Below are 13,088 nucleotides of genomic sequence, written 5' to 3'. Positions count from 1 at the left end.
AATTGAGCCAATCAGATTTTTTCTCTTTTTCCCAACGGTTATATTAAAAAAACGGTAATATTGTCGTTAAAAATATAAAAAAAAAAAAAAAAAATTCACCAACGGCCATAAAATTTTTTTCTCTATAAATAGACATGCATTTTGATATATTTTGATATACTTTCAAAAACACCAAAAATCTCCTATATTCACTAATTTCCTAATCCTCACTTCTTATTATTATAATTATTATTTACGTTTTTCTGAAAAAAAAAAATATTATTATTAGTGTTATTATTATTATTATTATTATTATTGTTATTATCATTATTATTATTATAATTATCATTAATATTATTGTTGTTGTAGCTGTTTTTATTTTTTGAAAATATAATTTAGTTTTTGTTCTTTTAGTAATTGTTGATTTTTTTACTAATTATTGTTTAAAGCTTTATTTATTTTTTCCAAAAATAAAAAGCTTTATTACTTTTCTACTCTATTAACTTATGGATCCTAATAACCCTAATTTTTCTAATCATTTCTCTGATTTGGGTGATGATTTTGTCACTAATCCTCGATTTCAGCTTTTCCTACAAAGGCTTGGAAACAATTCTTTGCAAAATTCAACACAACAAACACCTCATCAAACTCCTTTCCAAAACACTACCTATGAACCACATTCACCTCTTGTTTATCAAGGCACCGATTCTCAATTAGATGATGAAATGGAAGAAAATGTTCCAGACACTCCTCAATACTCTCCACCTCCTTCAAGAGTGTCTGTGAATCAAAACCAACCACTAACAAAAGGAAGTCGAATGTGGTCTGTTGCGGAGGATGAAGCTCTAATTGGTTTGTATCTTCAATTCAGTGAGGATGCAATTGTTGGTACAAGCCAAAAAGCAGCTGCGCTATGGCGAAAAATATCTGCAGCATATGATCAAGCACAGGCTGAGAGACCCCACATCCTGCCGCCAAGACCTTTGAGGAGTTTGGAAAGCCGTTGGAGAAGGATGGCAACTGATTTAATACAATGGAGTAGTTGCTATGACGAAGCTGGTAGGGCAAATGGAAGTGGTTACAACGAAGCAGACCGAATTAATAATGCAAGTAAGTTATTCTATATTTCCTCCAAGCCTACTCCACATAATTTTAATTGTCACCATGGTTGGGAAATGGTTAAAAATGACCCGAAGTGGAGGACAAAACTGAGATGGGCGTTGTCAAGAGAGGAAAGATTAGCTTGCGGTGATGCTGTCGAGGATGACAGTAGTGGAAGTGAAAAGCGGTGTAGAACTGATGATGAAGATGTTGTTCACGTTACCGGTTTCACTTCTGGGGGTCTTGCTCGACCTGATGGCGTTAAAAAGGCAAAGTCCAGGCGTAATAAGGGAAAAGGAGTGGTTGTTGACGTCTCAAACATTACCGAGCAATTAAAGCAGAATAATGCTACGAGGGAAATCGAGGCACAAATGCGGTTGAAGAAGATGGATTTCGACATGGAAAGGGAAAGAAGGAAGCAAAAACAAGTAGAGCTTCACCAAAAACAAGTCGAAATTCAAGAGAGAAGGCTTAACTACGAAATGCTGCAAGATCTAATGGCAAAGGGACCGGACCTAACTCCTGATGAAGAGGCTTACAAGGAAGAATTACGTGCACTACTCTATGGTAGAAGGAACATGTAATTTAGATCAGCTTAATGTGTTTGCTACTGTTTTTATTTAATTAATGTTTAATGTAGTCCTTTTTATTTTAATTAATGTTAAGATGTACTCCTTTTTATTTACATTAATGTGAAATGAATTATGTTTTTATAACATTAATTATGCAGTAAATTATTTACTTTATGAAATTTGTTTTTAATAAAAATCACATGTAATGGTTAATGACAAATAAACATCTCCCAATAAAATCTCCACAGCTTTATGTTGATTAGTCAAATCAACTGTTCAAGTGTCATACATCACATGCATCTATAATTCAATTGCAATTTAGAGTGCAACGACACATCAATTTCATTGCAGAGATTGCATTGAAGTGTCATATGGACTATATATACATGCATGACACATCAATTTCATTGCAGAGATTGCAATGATACATGAATTTCAATTCAGAGTTACTCACATGCAAAATCAGAGCAACTCACATGCATTGATAGTCACTTGGACTATATATACATGCAAGTGTTATTCAAAACGGAAAGAATCCCAAACAAACCAACTATCAAACCATAACCAAAACATGTCTTTCATTTCCTCCACCTCAAGCTCTAGTTCTTCTGACGTCTCAAATAACGTTGAATTTGATCGGTTAGTTGATGATTATGCTGCTAACCACCTACCTCATATTTTAATTCCCCAACACTCATCACAAGAATCCCAGCTTAATAATGATATAGCAAATGTCCCGGAGCCTAAAAGGGATAGGGAAAGAGAAAAAGGGCATGTACAACTATATAACGATTATTTTGCGAGTAATGCAGTGTATAACGACAACCAATTCCGCCGTAGATTTCGTATGCGAAGATCTTTGTTCTGTCGCATTATGAATAAGGTGGTTGAAGGGGATCAATTCTTCCAACAACGTCCGAATGCAGCTGGAAAGCTTGGTTTATCACCGTTGCAGAAATGCACCGCTGCAATAAGAATGTTAGCGTATGGCGTAGCCCCCGATGTCGTGGATGAATATCTACGTATCGGCCAAACAACCTCAAGGAATGCATTGCAACATTTTTGTCAGGGGGTTATTTCACAATTTGAAAGTGAATATCTACGTAAACCTACAGATGAAGATTTAAGGAGAATCCTTCATCAAAATGAATTGCGTGGGTTTCCAGGCATGATTGGTAGTATAGACTGCATGCATTGGGAGTGGAAGAATTGTCCTACGGCTTGGAAAGCACAATATGCTGGTCGTAGCAAGACTGCAACCCTCATTCTTGAAGCCGTTGCTGATCAGGATTTATGGATTTGGCATGCATTCTTTGGAATGCCTGGCTCATGTAATGATCTTAATGTCCTTTACCGTTCACCGGTGTTTGATGATGTTTTACAAGGTCGTGCACCACCAATAAATTTTTGGGTAAACGGACATCAATATGAGTTGGCCTACTACTTGGCAGATGGGATTTATCCGAAATGGCCAACTTTTATACAAGGTATTACACATCCTCAAGTTCAAAAAGATAAGTTGTTTGCTGATCAACAAGCAGCAGTTCGGAAAGACGTTGAACGGGCTTTCGGAGTTTTACAAGCTAGGTTTGCTATACTACGACAACCTGCACTGGCCTTCGACGAAGATATTCTTTGTGACATTATGAAAGCCTGTATAATAATGCACAACATGATCGTCGAGGATGAACGACACAACTACACACGGGCAGATGTTTTGAGACGATACTACGAAGAAGATCGACCACAACGTCCAGCAGCGCGGGCGGGACCGAGCACAAGTGCCACGGTGAATAACAACGAGCCATTTGAATTCAACGTCGGGCGGCCGCCCAACATAGATTTCAACGCGTATTTTCAGAGGAGGATTGCCCTTCGTGATAGAGAAATTCATTCGTCTCTCAAACAAGATTTAGTAGAACACATATGGCAGAACTTTCGTCATAATACGACCGAATAAGCAAAGTTGTAGAATGTAATCGTATCGTGTTTAAGTTTTAATACTCGTCCTCGTGTATTATTTTAGCTCAAACCGCTTTTATTAAGTTCGTAAACGTACTGTTATTTAATATCCGATGTATTTGTATTGCCGTTTATGTGTTCATTTCAAAAATGTGCTTCTTATTATGTAATCGTTTAAGTTTAAGAAAACATCTTTCGTACAATCTATAATTGCTGTAATTTTTATTAATTATTATATTCTAATAAGAGCGTAAAATTCAAAATTATATTGAAAATGTTTTTTTTATTAATTTTACCCGTCATTAAATAAATACAAATATAAAACAAAAAAATTAAAAATTTACCAAAATAATTAAAAAATTATTAAAAAATATTACATTACAATTAAAATGTAATGAAAAAAAAAATTACATATTTTTAATTGTATTGGAAAGTTAAATATGTAGTATAAACATTATTAAAAAAAAAAGGATAAAAAAAAGGTGATGTGTATTTATGGTGGGGTATAGTAAATAGTGGAGGATAAAGTGATGAGGAGTTTTTTTTTAGAGCATTGGTGTAGAAAAAAAAACCTCTCATGAGAGGAATTGGATGGGAAGAGAGAGAAAGTGGGTAGAGAGAGATTGAGGGGTTTGTTTTCTCCTCATTGCTGATAATGGTCTAAGTGTGAGATTTTAGCGATGCCCCACTAAGAGGCTGTTTAGTTCACCTGATTTTAGTTGATCTGATCTGATCTGAACTTATTTTTTCTGATCTGATTTGATCTGAACTTATTTTTTCTGATCTGATCTGATCTGAACTTATTTTTTCTGATTTGACCTTATTTTAATTATTTCAATATCCTACTTTTAATGTTAATTAATATTAATGTTTAATTATTATTATTGTTATTATTATTATTATATTATTATTATATGATATTATATTATTATTATATGATATTATATTATTATTATTATTATTATTATTATATTATATTGTATTATATTATTATTATATTATATTATATTATTATTACTATTATATTATTATTACTATTATATTATATTATATTATTATTATTATTATTAAATAATAATAATATCATTATTGTTAATTGAATTGTTTCTAAAATTTCAAAAGGTGAGATTGTTACTGGAAGATAGGAGCAAAGGTGGGATTATTATATTTCATTTTCCTTTTTTTATTTAAGCTTTTATATTTAACTTGTTTAGGGTGTTTAAGTGTTTTTTATTCATTTGTTCCTCTATTGAATCTTTTTTTTTATATACAGAAAAAGACTCTACCGAGTTGGAACCTCTCATAGGTTCTTCCGACCCATGTTAGCGCTAGGCTCCTCTATTGAAACTTGGAAGACATGATTTGGTCACGCATTACACTCCGTAAGTAAATTAAAAGTGACAAAAAAAAAATTAAAATGATACTCGTACAAAATAGATTGGTACTACATTTTTTAATGTTGTTTCATGCATGAGTTGTTTGCACTATATTGGTGTTACACGGTTACACACACTATTGCCCGAAATTGTTGACTTTTTACAAATTACAATGAGTTGATCAAATAATAGACTAACTCACTCTTAGTTGTTTCAAATCAAGTTAGTTTTTAACATCACTTGTTTAAAACATATAATCATATTATATAATTAACCATTAACTAGATTATGGTGTGAATGATACTCCAAAAGTATCACAATAAGCTATAGAACATCTATTTTTATAAAATATAAAATAATTTATTTGTAAAATTCCAAAAGTAGAAAATGTGTCCGATTGAAAATTAAAATGCCCAAATAACCAAAACAACTTTGTCGTTAGTCTATGGCATTTAGGGCTGGCTTTCTGTAGAGAAAGAAATACTAATGTTATAAAAGAAATAAGTACTCATAAGGTCAGAACCCATAAAAATGTGGACTGTTTGGTTGAGTTTAGAAAAGGCGTGGAATCACTGGAATTGAGTGATAAAGGTTTGGAATAGTGTGAAAATTAAAATTGGTAAAATTGTACGTAGTATAAGAGTTGAAGTGTTGAACTATAGAGTAGAGAATTGTAAGACCAAATTGCAAAACTAAAACTAAGAACACGTACTCTACAAATCAAACAACTCCATAAACTTGAAATTATCATTACCACCCTAATGAAGAAAGATTATAGAAAAAATACAGCAGATGTAGCTACGGAATTCGTGTCGCTAGGGTTCATATAAACAAGTTAAAAAAGAAATATTTACATTTTTTCATTCATTAAGATCAAACGCGAGATTTCTACTCGTAAAATTTGTACATATCAATTTCACTAGTATAGATGGTTTAGTCACTGAGGAATCAATTCTGAACATGTATGTATGTTCAAAGAATCAAAGATGATAGCATTATTCAATGATCACAACATAATAAATGTGGTCAATTTTAGGGCAGAAAACACACAAGTACCCATAAATGTAACTGTACGTACTGTTAATTTTTTTGGTCAACCTGGGCTATTGCTTGCAGACCAAGGTTAAGGCTAAAAATGCGTAAATTATAAGCAACAGTCATGAAATTTACGACTCTTCAGTCTTCACTGTTTAAGCTTATTCAGGCAAAGAGTTATATCACCACTCTGACCACCTTATTTTCTCACGTAGTCAACCCATAGAGAGAGTGATAATGGGTCAATTTTGGTCTCTTTTCCAAAAAATTTAAGATTTTTTGATGCATTAGTAACAAATAAATAAATAGATAAATAAACGATGGGATTGTATGTTATTCGAGTAAATCAAGTCCGAATATGACCACTTACACGCATATATGTTTTTAACTTCAAGTAAGATAAGGAAAATGATTCATAATTAACCTTATTTTCAGCTATATAAGTTTAGCTTTTCAATTCATGTAGCAAATGCAACATATAAATGATTTTTATTTTAATTAACCTTTTGGAATGATTTAATTATTTTTTTACTTTGTTTTCTCTTCTTTAATTTTTCACTTTTCCAGATTTTGACCTTGCTTTTTTTTTCCCATAACAACTGTCTATCTCTTTTTCTGTACTCACACTTTCTCTCTCCTCTCTGTTTTTTGTGCTTACTTTACACTCTTCACCATTGTTGCTACTCTTCACCATTTTTTTTATTTTGAATTAATTTTTCTGTAATCTGAATTGGGTTTCTCGGTACTGTAATTTTACTGTCAGTCAATTCTAGAAATCTGAATTGGGTGACAAAAATATTAATTGGGAGTATTGGTAGTTTGGTACTACAGTTTTTTTTTTTGTGTATATATATATATATTTTCGTATTGCAATATCTCTTACCTACAACACATCAATCTCTCCCAAATTTTGTCCTTCTGTTGGTCATTGTAGTAGCTTGCTCGTATACAATCTCGTCGACAGGTAAATACCTTAACTCTTTGTTATTTTTTTTTTATTATATTTTCATAATTTCATCTACAATCATCACTTCATCTGTTGGGCGTCTATAGTATACAGTTGAATAATTTCAGAATTTATTTTACATACATACGAAGTATACATTTGGGAGCTTATAATTGAACTTATAACTTGATGGAAGTTACGTGTAGTTGATACCATACTTCAATACTTATAATTATAATTGAACTTATAATTTTACATACTACGTAGTTACGGAGTATAATTTCGTCTACAATCATCACTTCATCACACACCCACCACACACACCCACCACACGCACCAACCCTTCCACCAGCCCCCCCATCCCCACCACACGCACCCACTGCACATACCCACCACACGCACCCACCACCCCCGAAAACACCCAAACCACCCAAACCGTTCGAAATTAACCACAAATCCCAGATCCCCACCACCCCCCACCTCGGCATTCCCATCAACTAATTGTAAGCAAGGGAGTGGTAATAAGTATAAAGATGTCTCAGATGCTCTATACAATATTGAGGCTATTGTTCAACAAGGAGAAGGATTTATTTACCAATGTATGAATTTTCTTCATCATGGAGATAATGCAGATTTCTTCTTAGGTCTCCGTACTGATGATCAGAAGATCATGTATTTGAAGACAGCATTTCAAGATCCAACATTGGGTGGTCCTTAATTAGTTTTTTGGGGAGATGAGTATTTGAAGTTAACTTTGGATTATGTTTTCCTATGACTTGTTTTGCACTTTCATATGTTCTTTGTTAGTTATTTGATGTTGTTCTAGTTTTAATTAAGGTTCCACATATGAAGCTACTATTTTTTCTGACCTTTAGGTTTAAGTAGCTTCATATGATGCTATTGCTTTTCAGGTGATCTAATTAAGAAGCTTTAGCCTTTATTTTAAAAGTCATTGTTGATTTTATTTTACAAATTGAATAATGTTGGTATTTTGTTGGTTTATGTTGTAGAATGGATAACACACTTCCAATGTGCTTGACAATTATCGCATTGGAAGAGCTAAAGAGACTTCTTACACCAATTGAGAGATTGCCTCTAAGGTTAGGTGGAGAATCTGGTAGCGAATACATATACAGACTACTACATGCCCATCCTGATTTATGCAAAGAACAATTGAGATTAGATAGAAACATATTTGTGGATCTTGTTACTTGCATGAAAAATAAAAATTTATTATCGGATGGTCGTTACATATCTGTGGCTGAGCAATTAGGAATATTTTTATATATCATGGCTAAAGGCAGTTCTTATCGTGATGCTGCCGGTCGATTTCAGCACTCTATTGCAACAATTGGGTTGTACTTTAAACAAGTACTGGAAGCAATGGTTCATTTGTCTACCGAGATCATAAGACCATACCAAAGTTTGACCGTGGTGCCAAAAAAAATAGGTGACAGCACAAAATATTGGCCATATTTCAAGGTATTAAGAAACATTATTATTATCTTGCATTGTCATTATATTATTTTATGCATATGAAATATATAATCACTTATAAAATGTATCCTAAATGTTAATGAACTATTAGGATTGTGTTGGAGCATTGGTGGGACTCATATAAATGCAGTTGTAAGCGATGATGATGGTGTGGCACACCGAGGGCGTAAAGGAAAAAAAACATGGAATGTTTTGGCTGCTTGTTCCTTTGATAGGCTTTTCACGTTTATCAACGTTGGATTTGAAGGTAGTGCTCATGATATTACTGTATGGAACCATTGCTTAACTGTACCAGAATTTCGATTTCCCCATCCACCTCCAGGTATAATTTAAAATAGTGTATGTTTTTACTCCATACATGACACTATACTAATATGCTGTATAATTTTATTTTGTAACAGGAAAATATTATCTAGTAGATTCTGGATATCCGAATACCGTTGGATATTTGAGTCCAATAAAAGAAAAAGATATTAGAACCCATTTGCCTGAATTTCGAAATGGTCCACCACCACAAGGCATGCTTGAACTTTTTAATTATCTTCACTCTTCACTTCGAACAACGATCGAGAGATGTTTTGGACAATTAAAAGGTCGATGGAAAATATTGACAATGATGCCACAAATGGACACTAAACATCAATTGGCAATTATGGTTGCTACATTCACACTTCACAATTTTATTCGATTACATGAGTTGGATATACCCATTGATAGTGGTATAGAAATCGAACCAAGAGCAGATTATGATTTGTTTAACGAGAATCGTAAAGCTGTAATGAAAGAAGTACAACTTAATATAGCGAAGGAAATTTGGAACGTCTTGAAATGAAAATTATATTTGTAAACGTTTATGATTTGGAGCTTATAATGAAATTTTAATTATTATCGTTTATTGTTTGTGCTATTTAATAACATAGACAATGTTGCTAGTTCAAACAAACGATAAAATCAAATCCGATACATCATAAATCAATAATAATAATAATAATAATAATAATAATAATAATAATAATAATAATAATTTGATCTGAACTTAATTTTTTCTGATCTGAACTTATTTTTTCTGTTCTGATCTGATCTGAACTTATTTTTTCTGATCTGATCTAATCTGAACTTATTTTTCCTAATCTGATCTGATCTGAACTTATTTTTTCTGATCTGATCTGATCTGAACTTATTTTTTCTGTCTGATCTGATCTGAACTTATTTTTTCTGATCTGAACTTATTTTTTCTGAAATAAGTAAAAATAAGGTGAACTAAACAGGGCCTAAGTAGGGGTGAGTATGGGACGGTATTCGTACCGTTAACACTATCGGTTCGGGTATCCGATAATCATTAACACTAATAATTATATTCATTATCCGAACTAATAAGTTCGGGTTTCGGTTCGGCAATCGAGTACCCAATATGATATCCAATAAAAAAAATTTAGACTTTATAATATAGTTATTATGATATCGTTCAACACTAATCAACAATAATACCACATGATCATGACCAAATTACTAATCATTTAAATTATGAAGTGATTACGAAGTAAAATAATAGTTTAGATTTTGGATAAATAGATTTAAGTAGGGAAAAAAAATTGCTTATCGGAACGGATCGGGTAACCGTTAAATTTAAAATGATACCCAATAACTGTACCCGATAACAAATTATCGGATCAGGTACCCCAACGGTTATGGTTATCGAAACGGGTACCCTAATTTTCGATTCGGTTACAGTTTAGATTTTCGGTTTTTCTGATAATATTGCTCAACCCTACCACTAAGTTTGCCATTCTGCAAACAATTCGAGTCGATTTGAGTCGAGATGAGTTTTGTTCAACTAAATTTGAGAAGAAATAATTAAAAAGATTAAATTAAAAAAAAATTCTCTCGCCTCTCCTCTTTTCTTCTCTCTTCCTCTCTTCTAGGGTTTCTCCAAAAACTTGGCCATTTAGGCCGGAAATAGTCTAATTTTTTCGAAAATTAGATTATATCCGATTATTTCCGACTCTTTTCCCTTGATTTTCTTTAGTTTTGCAATTATATTTCAATAAATCTACACGACTAGTGTAGATATTTGTATGTTATGTCTGCCTATGGTGGAGTGCCTTCCTGTGGTGGAGTCGTTAGTTTTGGTTAGTTTAGCTGTTTGTTTATGTTTAGGGTTTGTTTGTGTGTTAGGGTTTATCAAAAAGGTAATCATCTTTTCCCCTATTGTTAGTTCGTTAGTAAAGATTTGTTCGGGATCGCAACGGTTATCAAGTTTTCAAATGCGGTCAAGCGAATCAGATAAAAACTATCCTTACGACTACAACAAATCTTTAGATCGTCTCTCCGAAAATGTTGTATATTCCAGCAATGTGTGCGAGAGATGTACCACAATGCAAGATCTTTTCAACGATCGTAGCTCTGATGAAGGAAACCCTAATTTGATTCAATTTTATGTATTTGTTAATTTAGATTTCATTTGTATATGACAGATGGCTTTTTATTGATAAATTGATTTGTTTCAAAAAAAATTTTGAGAAGAAATATTAGTTTTTGAGCTTGAAAGAGTTTTTAAAAATCTTGTTCGAGCTTGGCTCATTAAGGATTTGACTTGTTCAAGCTTTGTTTAAGATTCAAGAACATGCTTGTTTGTATATCAAGTTTAACCTCGAGCTTGGACGAGCTTAATTATATAAATAAAACCTTATTTATCATTATATTAAAAATGATTTCTTTTATTTTTTAATGCATCTAATTAATTTAGTATGGAAAGTTTCTATTTTTTTCTAAGGAAAAAAGTAATATTAAAGAATTTGTAGTTTTTACAATTATGTATGAGTAAAAAAGATATAAATACTAAATTAGTTTTAATATATCAGAGATTTTTCAACCTTAAGTGAGCTTTGACCGAGTTATAATTAGGGATGTCAGTGGGGCGGGTTAAATAGGAGACCCGCCCCATCCCCGCCCGTCTCACTTCGTACCCGCCCCATCCCCACCCACCCTACTTCGTACCCGCCCCATTCCCACATCCATATATTTTGTAAAACAAAATTATATACTTCTATACTATTTTATAAAAAATATATGTAAAATAAAATAGTAAATATAATATTTGTAATATACTTATACTATAAACAAAAAAATGTGTAATATTAACAATATTTTTTTTTTTTGCAATCTTTATTAATTATGTATTTGGGAGGCGGGGAGATTAGGTGGGTCTTAAGTGGGGGTGGATATTCAAGTGGGGGTTGGGGCTGGGATGGTTTTGGAATTGTATCCGCCGGGGCGGGGATGGGGATGAATTTTAGACCTGTTGCGGGGATGAAGATGGGGATGGGTATGAAAGTTTAGATGGGGATAGGGATGGAAAGGCCAACATCCGCCCCACCCCGCCCCATTGACATCCCTAGTTATAATCGAGTGTGAACAAACTTATACATGAACTTAAGCAAGTTTTTCACGAGCATTATCGGGTCAAACATGATGTTGTCCGAGCTTTGTTCATTTTTTTGATGAGCTTAAGTTTTTTGTTCAATTTTGTTAGTTACTTACTTAACAAACACGTTTTGACCGAAATTATTCGTGAGTAGTTTGTGAATATATTAGCTCATTTATACCCCTATATCCTACCATGTTACTTTAACACTAATAATTGGTCAAATTGGATAAACAGATTTATTAATTTATTTTTATCCTAAAATTACCTTTTTCTTATACCTTGTTTCCTTTTTTTTTTTTTTATTTATTTATTTATAATCGTCCTTTATAAAACTAAATAAATTATAAAAAAAAAAATTCATAAATACATTAGCCAACACCAAGTGACCTACAGTCCAACACTCAATTTAGAATATACAGCAATGTCAAACGGTCAAACCCAAAGCCAACACTCAAAAGCCCACACTAGTACACAACTATTCCACTAGATTGCATAAGAATGGATACTGACACGAATACGGTATATGGGTATGAAACTGACACGTAAAAACGTCTATTTTAAAATAAGGGATACGGGTACAGAATATTAAAATTCATATAATATAAGATATTTTGGATTTTAACACCTGACAAAAACCCGAAAATGAGTTTTAACACCTCCAAAAAAAAGTTTTATTTTAACACCAGACAAATGTTATGAAAATGGTTTTTACCACCACTTAACGGTTTCCGTCCAAAAATTCCGTTAAGTGGGGTCTACAGTGACACGTGTCACCATTTTACTTGTTTTCAAAAAATAATTTTTTTTTTTTTTTTTTTAAAAAGCTCAAACAACCAGAAGGCAGCCACCAACGGTGGCCCTTCTCCCTGGCCAACCCCGAACCACCCTCTCCCAGCCCCTCATCACCGGATTAAACGCCACCGAACCTTTCTTAACACCGGAATTCGACGTACCCTCACTTCCCTTAGCCAAAATTCGAGAACCCCCACCAAAAACCGTGCCCAGAAAACGACGACGAATTTCAGGGGTGGTGGTTTCGCGGCTGAGCAGCCTTCCTTCCCCAAAAAAGCTGGCGAATTTGGCCATTAATGGCTGAAATCGACCGATTTTGGGGCTAAGTGGCCTTAACCGGTCGATTTCGGCCATCAACGCTCAAATATTTGGGCTTGGTGATGGCAGTGATGGCGGTGGTC

At 33.2% G+C, this 13,088-nt stretch overlaps 2 protein-coding genes and 1 long non-coding RNA gene across 3 annotated transcripts; all 3 read left to right on the top strand.

Annotated features, from left to right (window-relative positions):
- The first annotated feature begins 485 nt into the window (after window positions 1-485).
- On the top strand, window positions 486-1,664 carry LOC110717609 (glutathione S-transferase T3-like). The gene has a single exon (XM_021896356.1). It carries the CDS (start codon window positions 486-488, stop codon window positions 1,662-1,664), a length of 1,179 nt encoding a protein of 392 aa, XP_021752048.1.
- A 559-nt stretch (window positions 1,665-2,223) lies between these two features.
- On the top strand, window positions 2,224-3,612 carry LOC110717607 (putative nuclease HARBI1). Its single transcript, XM_021896352.1, has one exon. The coding sequence runs from the start codon at window positions 2,224-2,226 to the stop codon at window positions 3,610-3,612; it is 1,389 nt and encodes a 462-aa protein (XP_021752044.1).
- A 4,971-nt stretch (window positions 3,613-8,583) lies between these two features.
- LOC110718143 lies at window positions 8,584-8,926 on the top strand. The gene is made up of 2 exons (XR_002510840.1): window positions 8,584-8,790; window positions 8,870-8,926. It is a non-coding gene; the product is annotated as an uncharacterized LOC110718143 (long non-coding RNA).
- Window positions 8,927-13,088: the final 4,162 nt, after the last annotated feature.

Source organism: Chenopodium quinoa, unplaced genomic scaffold, assembly GCF_001683475.1.
Source record: "Chenopodium quinoa cultivar QQ74 unplaced genomic scaffold, ASM168347v1, whole genome shotgun sequence".
NCBI classification, from domain to species: Eukaryota; Viridiplantae; Streptophyta; class Magnoliopsida; order Caryophyllales; family Amaranthaceae; genus Chenopodium; species Chenopodium quinoa.
Note: the sequence above shows the minus strand (reverse complement) of the source record. Positions and strands in the feature narration are given on the sequence as shown.

Coding starts and splice junctions, on each gene's coding strand:
- LOC110717609 (XM_021896356.1), top strand. CDS start 486: ATGGATCCTAATAACCCTAATTTTTCTAATCATTTCTCTGATTTGGGT.
- LOC110717607 (XM_021896352.1), top strand. CDS start 2,224: ATGTCTTTCATTTCCTCCACCTCAAGCTCTAGTTCTTCTGACGTCTCA.